We start from the raw sequence: 20,851 nt of genomic DNA on the forward strand, positions 1-20,851 counted from the left end.
CACTATCGACTTCGATTTAAAAAAAAAATGATTTGATATTGTTATTTCACCGTAAACTGTAATGTCACTGCCATTTCTCACCCCTAAACTGCAACACAGATTACAAATTTATCTGCCGTCAAGGCCGAAATAAAAATAATCTTTATTCAAATAACCTTGCACAGCTAACAATTATTGTCTGCAACACCCATGGTTGACTGGTAGATAATGGCGCGTAATGTTAAGTCCAAAGTCCTTTAAATAAGCCATTTGTCCTTTAAAATTACGTGCATTAAAGTTTAAATAAATAAATAAACTTAATACAAACATGGGTGCTGTATGGCGGTTGTAACACAATAAAAAGTAATAAATGGTGGTAAAGTCCCAAGATTATTCGTAATTTTAGGAATAAATAATGATGCATTAAAGTTAAAATCAATAAACTTAAACTTGAAGTAAATAAAAAGAAAGAAAAACTTATTAGGGCCCGTGACTTTTCAAATTATAAAAAGTATATTGATATTGATCAGGGGTGGCCAACATGATTAGACCCAAGATCTCCTGTTTACTATTGAAACCCTGTGCGATCTACCAATTACATACTTATTGAAAACTTAAATGAAACAGCATAGTTCAGTACACAATCATGTAGTATTTTTTTTTTATTAAGAGAGAAAACATAAGTGTGAAAATTATTCTTAGTAACTAGGTACTTATTTAGCTTTATATTAGTGTGAGTATTCCGTCTTCCACTAATTTAGCATAATCAGGTTTGTAATTGGAAATTGCCAAACTTTTTTACGATTACATTGCGCAGTCTGGTCTTTGTATTTATATTTTTTGCCTTGCCACGCTCTATTGGACTAACAGTCGCGATCCTGTTGCCCATCCCTGAAGCCCAATTTACACTCAGCTCGAGTGGGCAGGGAAGTGAGCAGCGTGAGAGTGTAAACACGATACTGTCCATGTCATTGGCACTGCCACTCGCGCTGCCCGACGCTCCCTCGGTTGTCGATTTTTCGTGCGCGAGTCAAAGAACTGGCAGCGCGAATGGCAGCGTGTGTTTACATTGAGCCCTCTTGTTTAGTTAATTCATTACAGTAAGCAGACATGCAGCTGTTGCCGCAACAACCTCGACGTCCGCCATCTTTGCGAGTCGCCCGGTAAATAAGTATGAGGGTGAGTAAACGACACTCACTCGCGTTGACTACCGTCGACGCTGACGCGGCAATATTTCCGGCAGCGCGAGTGGCAGGGGAAGTGGCTGAATGTAAAAGTGGCATATAGATGTTATACTTACCATCAGCGTTAGGTAGGTTCTGGCTTTGCGTACTACTGGCGCTGCTACTGCGCGTACTCTCAGTCGACCCGTCCGTCTCGTCCTATCAAACACACAACCTTCACGTACATGCTAATATGGACCCTACGTGTAACAACATACGGTTTTATTTATGAATTGCTTATATTGGTTCGATCGTAAAGAGCACACCAAACAGATGTTATGATGAATGAGTGATAATGAAATGAGACTGATTCAATTCTAAACCAATATAATTGCGATTGTAAAAACTATAATTTAAAAATGTATGTATGTGTAAAAAGGAAAGAAACAGTCATCCATCCCTTTCTCTTTTCTACAAATAAATGCATGTCAGGTCAGAACACTTACCAGATTCATCAGTATTAAACAATTTATGGTTAGTTCCTGATGAATTCAGCAGGTATACTGACATGGCATTATTCTTATCCTGACATTTTTTATAGCATAGGGGATAAACGCGCTTGCAGTTCACCTGATGGTAAGTGTTTACCCGCAACACCAAGGGAATTGCAAGTGTGTTACCGGCCTTTTAAGGAATAAGCTCTTTTCTTTAGTATACAGTATCAATAAATTCAGTTTATGCTAGCAGAAACACCGTTCTATCAATATATATATATAATTAGGAGTTGATCCATCTGTAGATAAGTAACTACTAAAATAAGTATTTATTTAAGTGAATTTCTGCTTAGTATATCTTACGATCAACCCTATATACAAGGTGCTCAATAATATGTTTCATATATGATCAATTTAAAAACTACTTTTATAGTACAATAACATTCGAAAAATTGGTGAATTTATAACGAGGAGTTTGAACTTAAAAGTTAAATTTCTAATAAAATATACATGACATAATTTTCCTAACTACATAAACAAACATTTTATATTTATAAATCATTGAACTCCTTGTACATAAGCAAATTCATTTATATACGCCAGTCCAATCCAGAAAATAATATAATTATTTTATATAAAATCTAGCTATGTTTTTTATGTGAATGATGACTACTGCTATTTACATTATCAAGTAGTATAATATTTACAATGACATACTGAAAGATTTATAACTTATTATATATGCTGTGTAAGTAATTGAAACAAGTCTTCGTAACAATTTTATTTTATACACCACATTTTTTTCCTACCACGGTGGTAATCAATGCAGTCGTAAAGGGTATAAACCGAGAGCGAGTAATACCATTCAAGAAAGTGTACAACAACCCCAAAGATGCTATATAACAATAGAATAGAATAAGAATAGAAAATCATTTATTCAAATAAACTTACATTGAAGCACTTTTGAATAGTCATTACATTTTTTAATCTACCGCTCATTCGGAAAGCTGTCTCATCACAAGAAGAACGAGCAAGAAACTTGCGTGTTGCTCTTTTAAATAATTTTATTATTACTTTACATTTTTAAGTTTAAGTGTGTGAATACAAACCACCAATTAGCATTAATTCAATTAAATACTCAAAGTAACGACAGTACAAATCTTATGTGATATTCTACTCATGCATCCATTCATACATCTAATTCAATCCACCATCAGATTCAAATGGGGATCGAAAATACGACGCCCTGAGTCTAGGTCCTAATAACTAGCGGTGCCCTCAGACTAAAGTCGTATCCGTCAGGCAGTTGGTTGGTTAAAGAAAATATCTCCTTTCGAAATTACTTGACCCCTCCCATCAATCCACGGATCATTCATACGGAGATCGAAATTACGACCGAGACGAGGTTAGTACCCCTAGCGGTGCCCTCAAATTAAAGTCGTATCTTTAAAGCAGGAGTTGGCCTTCAGCCGCTCCAAAAATCCGAGGTTCGTACCCCTAATGGTGCCTTCAAATTACAGTCGTATCTTTAAGGCAGAAGTCAGCCGCTCCATAAGTCTTTCCGCAGGTTTAGAGTGCCATGTACACTTATCGTTCAGTGAAGCTGTAAAAGCCAACTGCCAACAGCATTAGAATAGTTACAAAAAAAGAGGCACTCCTACCAATACCATTCAACTCTTATCCCTAACTCTAAAACAGGACGAGCACAAAAGATCTCCGTAGATACAGAGCTACTGATCTAAGCGCTAAACAATAGCCCAAAACTCTAAAACTATAAAATAAGAAGTTAAGATCAAATATGTAAATAGTTGTAAACTACTTACTTACTACTACTTGTTCATGTTCAACATTTATTTTCAGATTAAAGGGTTACAGTTGCACGAGTATTTTACCTTGCTTTCGCCTTTTTTTATACCCTTTACGACTTACCCCGCATTTAGATAATTGAAGCTGTTTAAGAACTCAAGTTGTTTCAAAACTATTGCTAATACATCTTTTATTTAGTCATTATTATGAGATTAATGATAAAAATCACATATATCGTAGTGCTGTTTAGTAATTTGGAAACCTCTAAAAGATCCCTTTAGTATAACTTACACAAGCTGTGTTTCGGTTATAAGGTGCGTTTAGATAGTGAAATTACAGGATAAGAGTCACGACATTTTAGTTCTCTGGAATAGTATGAGTATTTAATAGAATTACTGCTAATTGGTGGTTTGTATTCACACACTTAAACTTAAAAATGTAAAGTAATAATAAAATTATTTAAAAGAGCAACACGCAAGTTTCTTGCTCGTTCTTCTTGTGATGAGACAGCTTTCCGAACGAGCGGTAGATTAAAAAATGTAATGACTATTCAAAAGTGCTTCAATGTAAGTTTATTTGAATAAATGATTTTCTATTGTATTCTATTCTATAGCAACGCATAGCAGTCAGCTTGTTTGACAATCCCAAGGTATAAATATAATTTGTACTCATATATCATTAAAATAAATAGTTATTGTAACGATATGATTATTAATCCTATTTCAAACCAGACACAGCTTTTTTACCAACAGAATCTACTTATTTATTGTTAGACCTCCAATACATAAATTTCTATTTAAAAAATTAAAATGACAAACAAGTTGACGTACCGGCCTACGGTAAATGGTAAACTATGTATATATATATGGATATTACACAATACATTATAGTACCCTTGCTACCACATATACCATTCCCAAGGACTAAGTTAACATGCTTCCATGCCAAGTAACTGATAAATAAAGATATAACAAGAGGTTTATCATATAAATCGAAAGCCAGTAATTAAGAGAAATGTTTCCCTCTTTTAATTATGAATAGATGTCATTTTTATAAAATGAAACACAATACAGTACCATAAACTTATCTGAACCAATGACAGTGTCACAATTTTTTTTATTAATATGGTTTACGGCTCTGTATACAAGTCCTTTTTGCCTAACTTAAAGTTTGATTTAGTATTGCTAGTAAATACAATAATAAAAATTAGTTCCAATTTTAGCCACCGGCTCAGATAAATTTGTAGCACTGCACTTTCTCTGAATTGAACAGCTAGTAAAATAAAATGAATGAAAACCAACAAAATTTAAATAGGTGACCGAGATATTGCGATTCTCAGTACGAAAATCCTCTTAAAGCTGTTGTATTGTTACAGAAACATGCTAAAAACTGCCAACTATAAAAACATCACAAACTACACAAAGCGAATATAAAAATAACCAAATAATAGGACGTATGACACAGCGCCATCTAGTACCAAACTAGACAATATCGTTAATTACTAACACAACTAGACATACAACCATATATAGTATACATGTAATATTAAATACGTACTATTTTTTTTAAAGACTAAAGATAGCTAGGAATTATTTTAAAAATCAAATATATAACATATCTTATATTTTATTGTAATATTTTGCATTTTGTATAGTTTTGAGAGAGCAATTTGTATAAATCATTTATATTGAATGTTTTATTGTATTTGTCTTGATGTATCATAAAGTCATATATATTACACATGTTTTAATATATATGTTAAAACATATGTAATATATATGATTTTGTAAATACATACATCTTTTTGTACAGATCTACATATGTATGGTATGGTTAAAAGTGTGGTCTAAATGGCGCTGTGTGACACATTCTGGCCTATTTATTGTACTATTAACAGTTATAGTTTACATCAAAAAATGTACAAGAGGTAGCAAAACACAAATATGATGTAATGGAAACAGCCAACTAAAAAGTAGACAACTACTCTAATTCAACTTACATAAAAAAACATACACGCAAGTATAAAAATTAGTACGATTGACCTCTAAGCAAGCAAACTAAACCTATTAACTTTGAATAAACTTAGATTTCTTACGAATCAGAAATTACATTTTCAACTTGTTGCTTTTTAAAGACCAAAGTAATAAATATTCTCATCGAGACAAGTTCATGAGAATTACTTAATTACTCGTTCTGGACACAAAATCACATGCTCTACATTTAAATAAAATACGCACGCACATTACTGAAATTACAAAGCACTCTACTAGCAACAAAACTAAGTTACATGTAAGTCAGATAGAAAAGGAAGTAACTCCAGCCCTACGTGTAATACCTAAGGATTTCCGCATACTAATATCGCGCCTTCAAACAACACAGATATGGGACAATCACAAGTTACAGTCGATTATAAGCCGTCGTACGCTGTGTTAGAGACGAAAGCACGATGGACATCACAGTGGCATGTTGTACCTCACAAATCCTCATAGACAATTTCCCAAAGCACTCCAAAAGGCTGTGCAGGCAGTGACGCGGTATATACACTACTTAGTCATGTGTGTAAAACTATATTAAATGTGAAAGCAAATAACAACTGAAATAGAAAATAAAAAGAAGAAATGCATTTTAATACAAAAACTCAGTATAATTTCGAAGCATTATGAACAGATTTGTATGATTGTAATTGTTATTATGTATGATATTGGATGGTGCTATTTTTACAATACGCATGCGTTAAAAATATTCCAGTGCAATTCACACAGCGCAGTTAATGTATACAATAGGTATGACCATTTTGTTATATTTGTTTTAATAAGTCAAGTTATACATATTGTATAAAAAAAAGATTTATGTGTTCATTAATTATTATAATTCTTATAATTAAAATAATAATAATAATAGTAGATGTATAAAAACAATATTTAAATAATCAGCAATATGTGTCAGTCAGTCCGATGGGGATAAATATGTACCTGTGATGAACTTTAGCTAATTCATAGACATATATATAAATGAACGAAGAATGTTAACTAAATGATATATATAGTAAAGCATAATGGTAAAAACTGTTTTAGTTGTACCCATGGTAAACGCCAAAACCGATGCAATTGAAATGAATGTAGTTATTGTATAGTAAGCGATGATATGTACATACGCGTCACGCCACACGCCCCAGTACCAACCAATCTTACCTCAGAATCCGAACTCGCCGTCCTACGTCGAGTGACTGGCGACCTCGTCGGACTAGCCCCGGTCGGTGTACTGAAATGGTTCTCGTCAAACGTCAACGACTCTTCTGCAAACTCATCTGTCTCATTCCCAGTTAGTTCTACTTCTCCATTCTCTCGCCGTTCAATAACCTGATTATTGTCATTTTCAACTTCTATCGCATTCTCATCTGTAACTTGCGTTTGACTCTCCTCGTTAATATTAATTCTCTCGCTTTCTAGCTCTGCATCTGCACCATTATGTACAGCCTCTGTTTCTTGACTAGCATTCTCATCACCGTCGACTTGAGCAACATCATTGTCGTTGTCCTGATCCGCGTTGCGTACACGCTCTATAGCCTCGTTTGCGCATACAACATCGTCTTCACAGTTATCCCTTAAATTACTATCACAGTCGGTTTCACTTAAACTAGTCTGCGCAACATTCTCTGATTCTTCCTCGAGAACGTCACCTCCTGTTCCCTCTGTTACTATATCTGGGGAACGTATTGGTGTGGAAAAAGGTGTTGGCTCTGTTGAATTTGTCGCCCCGCTTCTATTGCTTAGATCCTCCTGTTAGAGAATATTTTATATTATGTGCTACAAACTTATGTCTGCAGGTTGGATTTGGTCGCGTTTTCTGGTTCATTTTTTTACATGGCTGCACATATAAGTTTGCAGGGTGACTGTTTATTTTTTTGTTATTAGAAATAGAACTGTTATTGTTTATTGCAATGGAAACGTTATGGATAGATCTTAGGATAGTGTTAGATATCTGTGTGCTTGAATTGTCTATGACAGTGAGGACAACACAATGTTTGTCTGCGAGTTGTTTGTTGGTGTGGACACCCGCCCTATTAGTGTCTGTGTTGCAATGATAGCATTAATATCATTGTCAGTAACGTTCAGTTGTGCACTCACTCTAGTTACAGGCTAACAAATAGTATTATTTCAACAAGCGGTAACTAATCTGAATGTCTGGATAGAGATTTTGAGTTGGTTTGGTTTGGTTGGTTTAGATAATTTACCGAAATTATTTAAAATCCATAATTATACAAAATGTATGTAACTGATCGCCATTTACATGGTTGATATGTGGAGAAAACTATTATTGGTGACTTTATCAACGCAATAGAACTCTAAGTAAATAATATTAATTATTGTAAAATTGATCTAAGAAATTGTTAACAGATTTGGGTGCAGTTCTCCCTACTGTAATAAAAGTAGGCTTCACTTTAAATTTTGAGTTTATACTAATTACAACAAGACGTAGAGAGCGGCTCTACCCATACACTGTTGACTTCCCAGCTGCTCGAACCACTCGTTTTGCACATCTTTCCTTATGCGAGCAGCTAAGGAGTGGAACTCTCTACCAGTGTCTATTTTTCCTGCCTCTTACAACATTGGGTCTTTCAAGTGAAGATTGAATAGGCACTATTCGAGCTTGTGTGTAACAGCTTAGACCACATCATCACTTAACATCAGGTGAGATTGCGGTCAAACGCGCTCAAATTTTAATATAAAAAAACGGGATACAATGTTTCTGCTTTATCTATTAATATATCATCATTAGATAGTATAAAACAAAGTCGCTATCGCTATCTGTCCGTCCCTATATGTGCTTAAATCTTTAAAAATACGCAACGGATTTTGAAGCAATTTTTTTAATAGATAGAATAATTCAAGAAGAAGGTTCATAAAATTAAAAAGAAATCATAATTTATTTTATTCATGTAGGTCTATTACAGACTCTTATGATATGTCAAATCTACCGTCAGTTCGGAATAATTTCGAGATGAGAAGAACTGACAAGAAACTCAGCTCGTATTCTTTTCAAATTAATATTATACATGTAATACAGATTAATTTTTAAATTCAAACTTGGGAGAATAGTGTGACCACCAGCATACGCTATATATAATACATGTACACCCGTGCGAAGCCAGGGCGAGTAGCTGGTAGATGATATTTATAATAGAGTACATAGAGTGAGTACACAACTTCATGAAATGATTTCCAAGTTAGTTACGATTGTTAGTGAAGATATGTCCGCATTTCTGCATTAATGTCTATATATCACTTCCTACTCTGCAAATTTGTATACTAAACTCCCTTTAGAATCTTTATACATTTAACACCGTGTCATAGTTAAAAGTTATTTGTAATACATTTGACTCATTCAATATCTGTCCGAAGATTACTTCGACAAGGTACTAAATATTTACATGCAATACTCAAACATCTATGTTCATAGATCATGCATATAGACAATAATTTATTTTTCCTCTGACACACATATCTAAAAATTTTCAAATAAAATTGCTTCAAAGCTGAATTTAGTAAAAAAAAACTATAATAAAACACAAAGCACAGAATAACTAACAAGACAAGATTTTCTTTGGTTTATTTATTAATTTGATTTTGCTTTTAATTTATTTTTCTATTGTATAAATAAAACATGTAATGTTGTTTTTCTTCTCTTTCTTTTAATGTTTACTACATAAAGCTCCATTAATATTTAATAGAAAATAGAAAACTAACACTTTGTTATAATAGAATAGAATAAATCATTATTTAAATTATTTAAAGTTTTATTTTTAAAGTATTTTATTTACCAAAAAAATTATATTTATTAATAAATAAAATATTACTTTTATATTACTTTTAGTCATATTATTTATTAATAGTAAATAAAAAGTGCATTATTGGACTCCAATTGGAGTATAATTCGCCATCGTCTCAAAAGAAATTAATATAAAAATCATTAAAAGACTAAATGAATTGAAATAAAATAATGGTACAGTTTAGTACATTGTTCCTTATCTTGTTGTTTATTCCATACAAAAAATGATAATAAAATGCCATTTAACACTCAAATATTGTAATAATATTTAGTGTTTTATATTCTAGAATACATGCTACATCAAATAATGTATGCAATGTACAATAATAAACAATTTACTTGCATTTTGATTAGATATTTTTAAAATAGTCTAAGATACAATCGTACATGCATTCTACTGTGTTAATACATACATACATACATATTTTCAAAAGTTATAAGTTTCACTTCTTAATATTTGATTAACACGTTAAAGACCACATGCCCACCGGTGGGTCACTCCGCAGCGGAAGTAAATTTACACGTTGGGACCGGGTGATCACCCGTGGGCACTAATTGAAATAAATCTAGGTTGTCTACCTCAAATTATTGTACACTAAATACATATTTGACGACCTCGGTGGTATAGCGGTCCAGCACACCGCTTTACGTCCAATGGTCGCGGGTTCGATTCCTCGCGCGGCACAAACATTTGTATTCACGAGTATGACTGTTTGTATCGGTCTGGGTATTTTCTATGTATATTATGTATGTATTTACGAAAAAAACATCTATGTACTTGTATCAGTTATCTAGTACCCATAACACAAGTTTTAGCTAGCTTAACTTGGGACTAGATGGCGCTGTGTGAATTGTCCTGAGATTATTATTATTATTATATTTAAAAAATTATATACGTAATTAACAATAAAAAAAATGTCGGTCTCTATGTGAGAAATAAGGTTTTTCAATGCGATCCTTAACGTGTTAAGACCTAGTTATCAATCAAACCCAATTTTCAATCCTAAAAAATAATACCCTGTTAATTGTTTTTACATATATTTAATTATGGTTGTTTTGATAAAAAAAAACTCAAGTATCATTAGTTATTAACTTATCAATCAACAACCAGGTATCAAACAAATACTTATTAAACTATTTTAGCTATTGATCAATACCTCAATCCGGACCTAGTCAATAATCGCCTTGATTTATCAATCACGACAAATTTATCAACTGATTGTAGATATCAATGAATAGTAATTATCAATTAGTTATGAATTCTAGACAATAATCATTTCCGGTCATTTTTTACACCGAATGTGCTAAAATAATGTACTTGTTTATACAAGCACACGTCTGGTCTGATGGTAAACCGTTAACACAAACAGTATTTAAACACCTACAATATCAGGAGACTATAAAATAACGGAATAAAAGATAATAGTGTACAGTATTTTCATTGCCATATTTGACAATTCAAAACAGAACAATGCTATCTTCTGTTTTGACATGCAGTTATTACCCTGCTAGGTAATAACTGCATGTAGCCAAAAAATAGGTATGACCTATGACGCCACGACCTATGGGGACTGTATAAAAAAATTGCCATCAATGAATTACTATAGGAATGGTCCATCAATACATTTGGATTCTGGAAAACAGTTGCTAGTTCTCAGAATATTTTATTCAATGTATAACTAATTTTTGCCAACCCTGATGCTGTACTAAAATATTTGTATACCAAAACCAGCAACTCTGTATAATAAATCTGTACCTTATACCCCTAATAATAAGGTTCAATATTCAGTCATTATTGAGACTCAATCAAAAATACAACTCTAAAGGAAACATGTACCTATACTTTGATACGTTATATGTCAGTCGGACAATGCAAAATGTATCTTATAAATGAATATATACGGTGCATATTAATGTACCGAAAGTTTGATAAGTTATAAGTCAGACGGGCAATCCAAAATGTATCTTAAGATTTAAAATATACGGTGTATATTAATTTATCTAAAGTTTGACAACTTAAAATCAGTTGGACAATGCAAAATGTATGTTATAAATCAATATATACAGTGAATTTGCTAAGTTTTATGTCAGTCGAGCATTTCAAAATGTTTCTTATATATGAATATATACGGCGTATATTAATATACCTAAAATTTGCCAAGTTATAAGTCAGTTATACAAAGCAAAATGTATCTTATGCTTCAATATATACGGTGTATATTACCTGGTGCTGCGAGGATACTGGGCTGGAGTGTTCATCGTCTGCAGAGATGTGGAACCGCCTCTGGAACTCAGTGGCCGCTGTCTCCATTCGCTCAGCTTGCGACTCCACGCTTTGGTTGCGGCTAATTAAAACAAGTAACGTTTAAAATTTATTTGTTATAGTACAGGGGACAAACGAGCTTCTGGCTCGCCTGATGGTAAATGATTACTGCGGCCTATGAGCACCCGCAACACCAGCGGAATTGCAAGTACGTTGGCGGCCTTTTAAGAAGGAATAAGCTCTTTTCTTGAAGGTTTCAATATCGTATAGGTTCGGAAATGCCATTACTGGAAGGTGATTCCACAATGTAGTTGTGCGTGGCAAAAAGTTTCTAGAAAACCGCACTGTGGTGGACCGACATTCATCCATATCATCATAATGGTGTTTTAGTTTCTGTTTTTTGTATATTTTATTTATTTATTTTTATTATAACTAGCTGCAACCGCGACTTCGTCCGCATGGAATTTAACTTTATTTTTCCAAAATAAAAGTAGCCTAAGTTCTCCTTCTGACATCAGTTACATGCCAAAAAAGTCCCGTTAAAATCGGTCCAGCCATTTCAGAGATTTGCCGGAACAAACAGATTAGACAGACAGACAAGTTGTAAAAAGTGTTTTTTTGGTGTGTATGTACCGTATTTATATTCATATGCATGTAGTAAAAAACGGTTATTTCAATATTACAAACAGACACTCCAATTTTATTTATATGTATAGATGTATAGATCTATAAAATAAATTTATTACAGCAACATTAGCTCGGTTTTTTTTTTATTTTTTAAGTATTATCTGTTGCTCTCTTTATGGCTATATCCTTTTAGCTAATATATTTATGGCAAAAAAATCATACTGAGTACTTCCGCTGCTAGCGTTGCGTAAACAGTTATACAAAAAATACATAAGTATGGACGGAATAGTTCTCCTTAAAAAGATTAAAAAAATCCCCAGACATATATCTATCTTTTAAGGTTATAGTAATAACCTGTTTTATGGTAATCAAATTACTTTTAAAATAATGCCTTATTTGCGACGGTGTTTTTATAAAAATGATATAAATATTTATCCAATTAAATTCGTTACTCATTGAACCTCAAATATTGGGCATGTGCAAAGTCGGGGCGGGTTGCTAGTCTTAATAATATTATAAACGCGAAAGTTTGTAACTCTTTCACGCAAAAACTACTGAACGAATTTTAATGACACTTTAACATAATAACAACACCTATATTTTATATTGAAATTTAACGCGAGTGAATCCGTGAGCACAGCTAGTATAATAGGAATCCATAAAGTAACTCACTGATCGTCGTTGAATAAAATATATAATATTCTCACGTGAACGTAGGCCGTTCCCATTGGGTGGTCCTCTCGATGTGGTTCACGTAGTAGGTCCGGCCGTTGCCGTCCTGCCGCTCCTCCCAGCCTTGTGGCAGAGTCTCACCCACCAGCGTCTGTAGAATAATGTCCATAAACACTGACATATATGTAGAATTTAGTGAGAGCAAGTGATAGTTTTTTTTTTATTTATCAGGACAGTTAGCACAGCGTTTCGAAGTCCCAAGCTAAGCAGAGCTTGGGTTATAGGACTAGTACACATAACACAAGCTCTGCTTAGATTGGGACTAGACTTCTAAGTGTGTGTGGAGTAGAGTAAGTTAATTACATAAAGGTTCATATTCTCTTCAAATAATAACAATCCCTTCTTACATTTGCAATACATTAGTATTAATTAACGGTTTTTTAGTAGAAACTATAAAAGTCCAAAGCAGATCAGAAAAAAATATTATTTATTTATTTCTATCTCTATTCAGTTGCTTTATAAATTATTTATTTATAAAAAAAGCAAGTACAAACTTGCTTTTTTTTTGGTTTTTGCTGTTTGCTTTCTCTCTCACATATATCTGTTTCCCTTTCACTCAACGTTCCATTTCACGCATCAACCTGTACAAACTCACATACATAGATATTGCATTGCATGCACTATGACTATGCATGTCAATTTATCCCTCCAGTTGCAATTATTAGTTAGAAAACTTTAATTTAACTCTAAATCACAGTTTTCCATAATACATAAATAACATTTCAAGAAATGTTTAGAGATTTAATAAAAAATTTGTATCGATTTGATTCATACATGAAATGAATCAATCTATAAAACTTTTATGGAAGAAAGTGTACACAAATATATAATATTTTTTTATTTATATTTCAAAAATTAAGGTGCAGATAAGAGATCTTTGGGGGAGGCCTTTGTTCAGTAGTGGACGTCTTCCAAACTGGAATGATGATGATGATGATTTAAGTTCCAAACCCCAATTCTATTCATTGCTATTCCATTCCACCATTAATTTAGAATAAATTAGGATGTCATACTAATCTTACACAATATAAAACAGCAGAGTAACTCTAAGTTAAATAATAAAAGTGCACTACCAGTTCCGGGGCGTCGATCAGCTCCCAATCGCAGCCGATGGTAGATGGTACCGTCCCCACCTGGTACCCATACCTCTCTAAGTGTTGGTAAATATATCTCTACGCACCATCACGCGGATTTAGTATCAATACATATTTCCCGGGGGAGGGGCTGAGAGAGAGAGAGAGAGAGAGAGAGAGAGAGAGAGAGAGAGAGAGAGAGAGAGAGAGAGAGAGAGAGAGAGAGAGAGAGAGAAGAGAGAGAGAGAGAGAGAAGAGAGAGAGAGAGAGAGAATTGCAATTATATGTTTATAGTCCTATCAGATCGACCTCCAGGCACCCCTCCCCTTTCTAAACCATTGCGGTTAGTTACTGGTAAATTCACTACGATTTGGTTTTGATTATTTTACTGACTTATTTTTAATCATTCTTTTTGGAACTAAGATAGAATATATAATTAAGTAAAATCATCAATTGCTCGTTCTTCTTGTGATGAGTCTGCGTTCTGGACTATTGGCAGAATATCAAGAATGTTGACTATTCAAAAGTACTTTGGCGCGTGCAAAGTCATAGTTAATGTTTATTTAATTACATTTAATTAAAAAAGCAACACGCAAGTCTCTTGCTCGTTCTTCTTATGATGAATCTGCGTTCTGAACGAGTAGTAGAATATAAAAAATGTGACTATTCAAAATTGCTCATATTACTTTGCCTGTAGACGCAGTTTATTTTAGAAATAGAAATAATGATTCGTTATAATAACCTTATTTTAACGAATCATTATTTCTATTTCTAAAATAAACTGCGTCTACAGGCAAAGTATAATGTAATAGTGTACAATATCTCAGGGCAATTCATACAGCGCCATTTAGTCCCAAGCTAAGCAGACAAGGTTTTTCGGTACTAGACAACTGATATAATACGTAATTTTTTTTGTATTGTTAGGTTATTTGAATGAAGATTATTTTTCTGAGTAGTTACCGAGTGCACCTCCCCGGTGTTGGGCGCGGGCTGCACCAGCTCCCAGTCGTCGGCGGCGGCGGCGTCGGCGGCGGCGGCCAGCCCCGGCTCCCCCACGCGCCCCACCAGCGCCGCGTACACCTCGATGTGACCTCGAACACGGGACCGAGCACTGCCGAAACCATCGTTCCAAAATCACTAGTTCATGTAGGATTTTCGCGCAAACTACCTTATATATTTTATCGTTAGTTTTTTATGACTGATTACAAATGATCACTCAAAATTAAAAATTTGCATTTTGATTTGAATTTTAATTCGAAAAAAAAACTTCAGCATATTAATATAAAAACACTTCCAACAGAAATGAACGGAGCCTGTCTTTAAAAGGTCTCCAATTGTTTTTAAACCATTGGGCAATGACATTTAAAACTAAATTTATATAAAAAAATATTCTTTTCTAAATTTTCTTTCAATTCCTAAATTCTGAACCAATTGGTCGATTTTTTATGTCTAAATTTGAGCGCATTTGACCGCAGTCTCACCTGATGTTAAGTGATGATGCAGTCAAAGCTACTACAAGCTCGAATAGTGCCTATTCACTCTTGATTTGAAAGCCTAATGTTGTAAGAGGCAGGAAACATAGACGCTGGGAGAGAGTTCCACTCCTTAGCTGCTCGCATAAGGAGAAATGATGCAAAACAGTTGGTAAGAGCAGCAAGGATGTCAACAGTGTATAGGAGGAGCCGCTCTGTACGTCTTATTGTACAGTGCTGGAGAAATGAGGTTGTGGAGTTCATAGAACACCGATGGACAAGCCTCTTTACGTCGGTGACTAAGACTTTGAAGCCTCCTAGCCACAAGTGATTCGTCGCCGATGAGTCTCCTTATTATCCCCAATACGGTACAAAAAATGTTATATACTATTTTTAACAAAAAAAACACTCTGTTATACTACCTAAGTAAGACAAACAACAATCAAACTCAAACAGATCATGCACCAACCACGGCCTGGCCAGCGAGGCTTATACAGATTACGCTATATAGTTCAATAAAGGGACAACAGAACACATCTATGTAAATAACTGCCTTTATACGTACACTCTTTCACACGCGAATCCTTACTATGCTGGAACCCCGCGCTAAATCGCGCGCGATAGCGCGTGAACGAACGTATCGTGTAAAGGCAAATAATAAAATACAATAACGCACGGATGCGCGCTGCCTTTCCCGCGCTAAATCGCGCGCGATAGCGCGTGAATGGACGTATCGTGTAAAGGCAGATAAAATACAATAACGCACGGTCGCGCGCGTGAATGGACGTATCGTGTAAAGGCAGATAAAATACAATAACGCACGGTCGCGCGCGTGAATGGACGTATCGTGTAAAGGCAGATAAAATACAATAACGCACGGTTGCGCGCGTGAATGGACGTATCGTGTAAAGGCAGATAAAATACAATAACGCACGGTTGCGCGCGTGAATGGACGTATCGTGTAAAGGCAGATAAAATACAATAACGCACGGTCGCGCGCGTGAATGGACGTATTGTGTAAAGGCAGATAAAATACAATAACGCACGGTTGCGCGTGAATGGACGTATCGTGTACAGGCAGATAAATTACAATAACGCACGGTTGCGCGCGAATCGCGCGTGAATGGACGTATCGTGTAAAGGCAGATAAAATACAATAACGCACAGTTGCGCGCGCTGTATTTCCCGCGCTAAATCGGCCGCGATCAAGAGTGCGATAAATAAGGGTAGCTATTTAGGGGGCTGTGTAAGGGCAGCTATTGACATAGACCTAAGCAATCTATATAATATACTTAGACCACTCTGTAGATACTTGAGTAACCGGGAATGGTTATTAAACAAATCATGCACCATTTACATGGAAATATTTCCTTCGGAGACTGCACGGACTGCTCTGTACAAGTTACTTTTAAATTTTCGAGTTTAATACGAGTAAACATTATTTATATTGTTAACCGGGTCTTAACACGAATAATTTTAAGGTAAATAATGTGTACACGACGGAATCGATTAGAAAATAAGTTTTAGCTGTAATTAGTATAATAAGTCATCCTCAATAAAATATATTTTTTATTGCTCTAAATATAAGTAATTAGCATAAGCAGAATTTGTATATAAGTATAGATAAGATCATTTTTTGTTAATAATAATTATGTGTAAATAAATCACACGCAACGTACAGTTGCAGTAGGGAAGGCCACCCGTCGGGCGTCTATATAAACAGCGCGGCCGCGCAGCGGACCGTCCAACGTCCGGTGAAGCTGTAAAGGCCAGCTACGGCCAACAGCATTTGTGTAGTCCGAAAAAAAAAAAGCAGCGGACCGCATTCACTGGCGAGACAGCGACCCGATAGGTGCCTTCCTACTAAGTGCAAACAACCGAGCATTTTTACTTCGCCGTCCGACCATACGACCAGGGATCCTATAGTACATAGTCCTGTCACCATCATAATGGTATTTACTTCGACGTTTCGACTATAGTCTGTTTTTACCTTTATTTACCATAGAAGTATTCACCTCAAGACCCGTTTAACAATATAAATAATTTCCTAACTATTAAACACGTATAATACTATGGAGTTGTCTAGTTCTATCTAGATGGATTTCTTCATTGCAGTTGTTTTTTTATTATTACTAGCTAACCCATGCAACTTGGTCTGCATTACACTTACTTGACATTTACATTATATGTCTAATTTACATAATATCCTTTTGAAATCATAGCCCATCTGTTATTCTTGTGTATAAGCTATATTACTGTAAAGTTTCATCAAAATCCGTTCTGTAGTTTTTGCGTGAAAGAGTATCAAACGTCCATACTCACAAACTTTCGCGTCAATAATATTAGTAAGTATAATCCTCGGTGCAACCACAGCGTCGAGATTTTGCCGCCGTCGTCGCTAGCAAACCGGCTGCTTCAGTACAGCGGCGTGTGCCAAAAACGGCACTGAACATTGACCCTACGTGTGCTGCCACTGGCAACCGCGACGATGATGGCTTCGTCGTGGTACAAAAGAAGAGGCGCACAAACAAGGTCAATAGGAATCATTGTGGCACTGCACTCACTGGGCCCAACTTTCTGCTGCGTGCTGCTACACCGACCACGACAATGTACCTGTCCCGTCTACATTACGCCACTAAGGAGCAGGACATTGTCGATTATATTCGTACCAAGAGTAACCTGACATTGAGGGTAACGCAGCTGAAGTCGAGTCACAACGCGAGTTTCAAAGCGTTTGTGGCCCTGGTCCCCACCGACTTGCTGCCCACCTTCATGAAAGAGGACTACTGGCCGAAAGGTGTGGTGTATCGGCGCTACCGTGGCAGATTGCCGTCTTCAGTGCCGTGATCACACAGACAATATTATTGTATTAGTTTTTAAATATTATATTATATGTATGTTAGTCTATAAGGTATTTATAATATGGGCCTAGTTGCCTGAAATAAATGAATAAATAAAATAAATAAATATCATTGTTCATAATACTCTATACTACGTGAGTGAAAGAAGAAAGGGGGTGAGGAGGGTGTGGGGGGCGAGGGGGGGGTGATAGAATAGAACACATCATGCACCACTTACGCAGACCTGCGAGGCCTCAGCGGGTACTTGAGCGGCGAGGGTCTAACGTTGGCCGCACTCTCTGTGGGCACGCCCGCCAGCGGCACCTCCACCATGCCGAGGAAGTCGTCCCTCGTCAGCCGGTTCTCGTCGAACACCTGGATCACCAACTTGTGCTCCTGGGGGTTCACCTGCAAATTAATAACCATAATATCAGGACAATTCACACAGCGCCATCTAATCCCAAGTTGAGCAAAGCTTGTGTTATGGGTAGCAGACAACTGACAGATACATTTAGATATATTTTTTAGTAGTTGCCACTACATGTGTAATTAATGATAAATAAATAACCCTGAACAATTAACACAACGCCATCTAGTCCCACTGTAGGCAGAGCTGGTGTTATGGGTACTAGACAACTGATATACTTTTTTTTTTGTAAATACATAGAAAACACCCAGACAATCATACTCATAAATACAAATGTTTTGTAATTTGTGAGGAATCGAATCCGCGACCATCCGAAATAAGGCGGTGTTAAACGGCCAGGCCACCGAATCCTACCGAAACCCGAAATTACCGAATTTAATCGATTCACAGTCGCGGGAACTATTAACGAGAAATAATATTGTTGCATGTAAACATTAGCGCCATTTGCGCGTCTATACACCAACCTACTATGTTCCATCTCTAATGGATATTCTGATCTGTGCTTTTTTTTCTTGCTGCACATACACATGTATTTTCATTATCATTACATAGTATAAAATAAAGTCGCTGTCGCTGTCTGTCCGTCCCTATATATGCTTAAATCCTTAAAACTACGCAACGGATATTGAAGCAGTTTTTATAATAGATAGAGTGAGTCTAGAGGAAGGTTTATATATATAATACATGTACACCCGTGCGAAGCCGGGGCGAGTAGCTAGTAAAATATATTTGTAAATTGCTGTTTTCTGTTATAAAATACAATAAATATAAAACAATTACCTTAAATACAAACTCCTGATTCCATTTAGGATTTAAAGTCTGAAAACAGAACAGAGAAAAATTCATAAATGTTTGTTTTATGTCAGTTCTTAGCTCGAAATCATTCCGAACTGATGGTAGATTTGACATATCATAAGAGTCTGTAATAGACCTACATGAATAAAGATATTTTGACAGTCATTTGAAAAGAATACGAGCTAAGTTTCTTGTCAGTTCTTCTCATCTCGAAATCATTCCGAACTGACGGTAGATTTGACATATCATAAGAGTCTGTAATAGACCTACATGAATAAAGATATTTTGACAGTCATTTGAAAAGAATACGAGCTGAGTTTCTTGTCAGTCTTCTCATATCGAAATCATTCCGAACTGATGGTAGATTTGACATATCATAAGAGTCTGTAATAGACCTACATGAATAAAGATATTTTGACAGTCATTTGAAAAGAATACGAGCTGAGTTTCTTGTCAGTCTTCTCATATCGAAATCATTCCGAACTGATGGTAGATTTGATATATCATAAGAGTCTGTAATAGACCTACATGATTAAAGATATTTTGACAGTCATTTGAAAAGAATACGAGCTGAGTTTCTTGTCAGTCTTCTCATATCGAAATCATTCCGAACTGACGGTAGATTTGACATATCATAAGAGTCTGTAATAGACCTACATGAATAAAGATATTTTGACAGTCATTTGAAAAGAATACGAGCTGAGTCAGTTCTTCTCATATCGAAATCATTCCGAACTGACGATAGATTTGACATATCATAAGAGTCTGTAATAGACCTACATGAATAAAGATATTTTGATAGTCATTTGAAAAGAATAAGAGCTGAGTTTCTTGTCAGTTTTTCTCATCTCGAAATCATTCCGATTACACAGTCATTAAAATTCAATTTGGGAGAATAGAGTGACCACCAGCATATGCTAATGCAAAAAACAAAAAATATAATCATAATTCATGTTTACAATAATTGTAAACATGTACACTTATTTGAAAATAATTCGAGCTGAGTTTCTTGTCAGTTCTCATCTCGAAATCTCCGTTCTCATTTCCGAACTGACGGTAGATTTGACATATCATAAGAGTCTGTAATAGAACTACATGAATAAAGATATTTTGAATTTGAGATATTTTGTCTGCTTGTGTGTTTAAAGCGGCGGTCAGTTTGCAGTGCACTATGCAATTACCTTTTTCTTTGTTTTGGTTAGAAACGTTTCTAGCGTGAAGTCGCCGTCTACTTTCTGCAGCTCCACACGCACATACGGATCACTGAAATTGAGGACAAACAGTCTTATTAATATTAATAATAAAAAAGTCTGTATATATATATATATATATATATATATATATATAATAT

The 20,851-nt window shown here is 35.1% G+C and overlaps 1 protein-coding gene across 1 annotated transcript in view; it reads right to left on the reverse strand.

Moving 5' to 3' along the window:
* The window catches only part of LOC131841994 (E3 ubiquitin-protein ligase Nedd-4), a 46,649-nt gene that overhangs the window by 10,375 nt on the left and 15,423 nt on the right, over positions 1–20,851 (reverse strand). The window contains exons 3-11 of the mRNA XM_059190429.1: positions 20,682–20,763; positions 19,486–19,524; positions 18,517–18,686; positions 14,927–15,077; positions 13,967–14,026; positions 12,869–12,984; positions 11,496–11,616; positions 6,634–7,221; positions 1,280–1,361 (exon numbers count right to left, since the gene is read on the reverse strand). Coding sequence (XP_059046412.1) covers positions 1,280–1,361; positions 6,634–7,221; positions 11,496–11,616; positions 12,869–12,984; positions 13,967–14,026; positions 14,927–15,077; positions 18,517–18,686; positions 19,486–19,524; positions 20,682–20,763 — 1,409 coding nt within the window. The remainder of the gene's footprint in view (positions 1–1,279; positions 1,362–6,633; positions 7,222–11,495; positions 11,617–12,868; positions 12,985–13,966; positions 14,027–14,926; positions 15,078–18,516; positions 18,687–19,485; positions 19,525–20,681; positions 20,764–20,851) is intronic.

Source organism: Achroia grisella, unplaced genomic scaffold, assembly GCF_030625045.1.
Source record: "Achroia grisella isolate CSIRO2021 unplaced genomic scaffold, CSIRO_AGI_Agris_v1 utg1080, whole genome shotgun sequence".
In the NCBI taxonomy this organism is placed as follows: Eukaryota; Metazoa; Arthropoda; class Insecta; order Lepidoptera; family Pyralidae; genus Achroia; species Achroia grisella.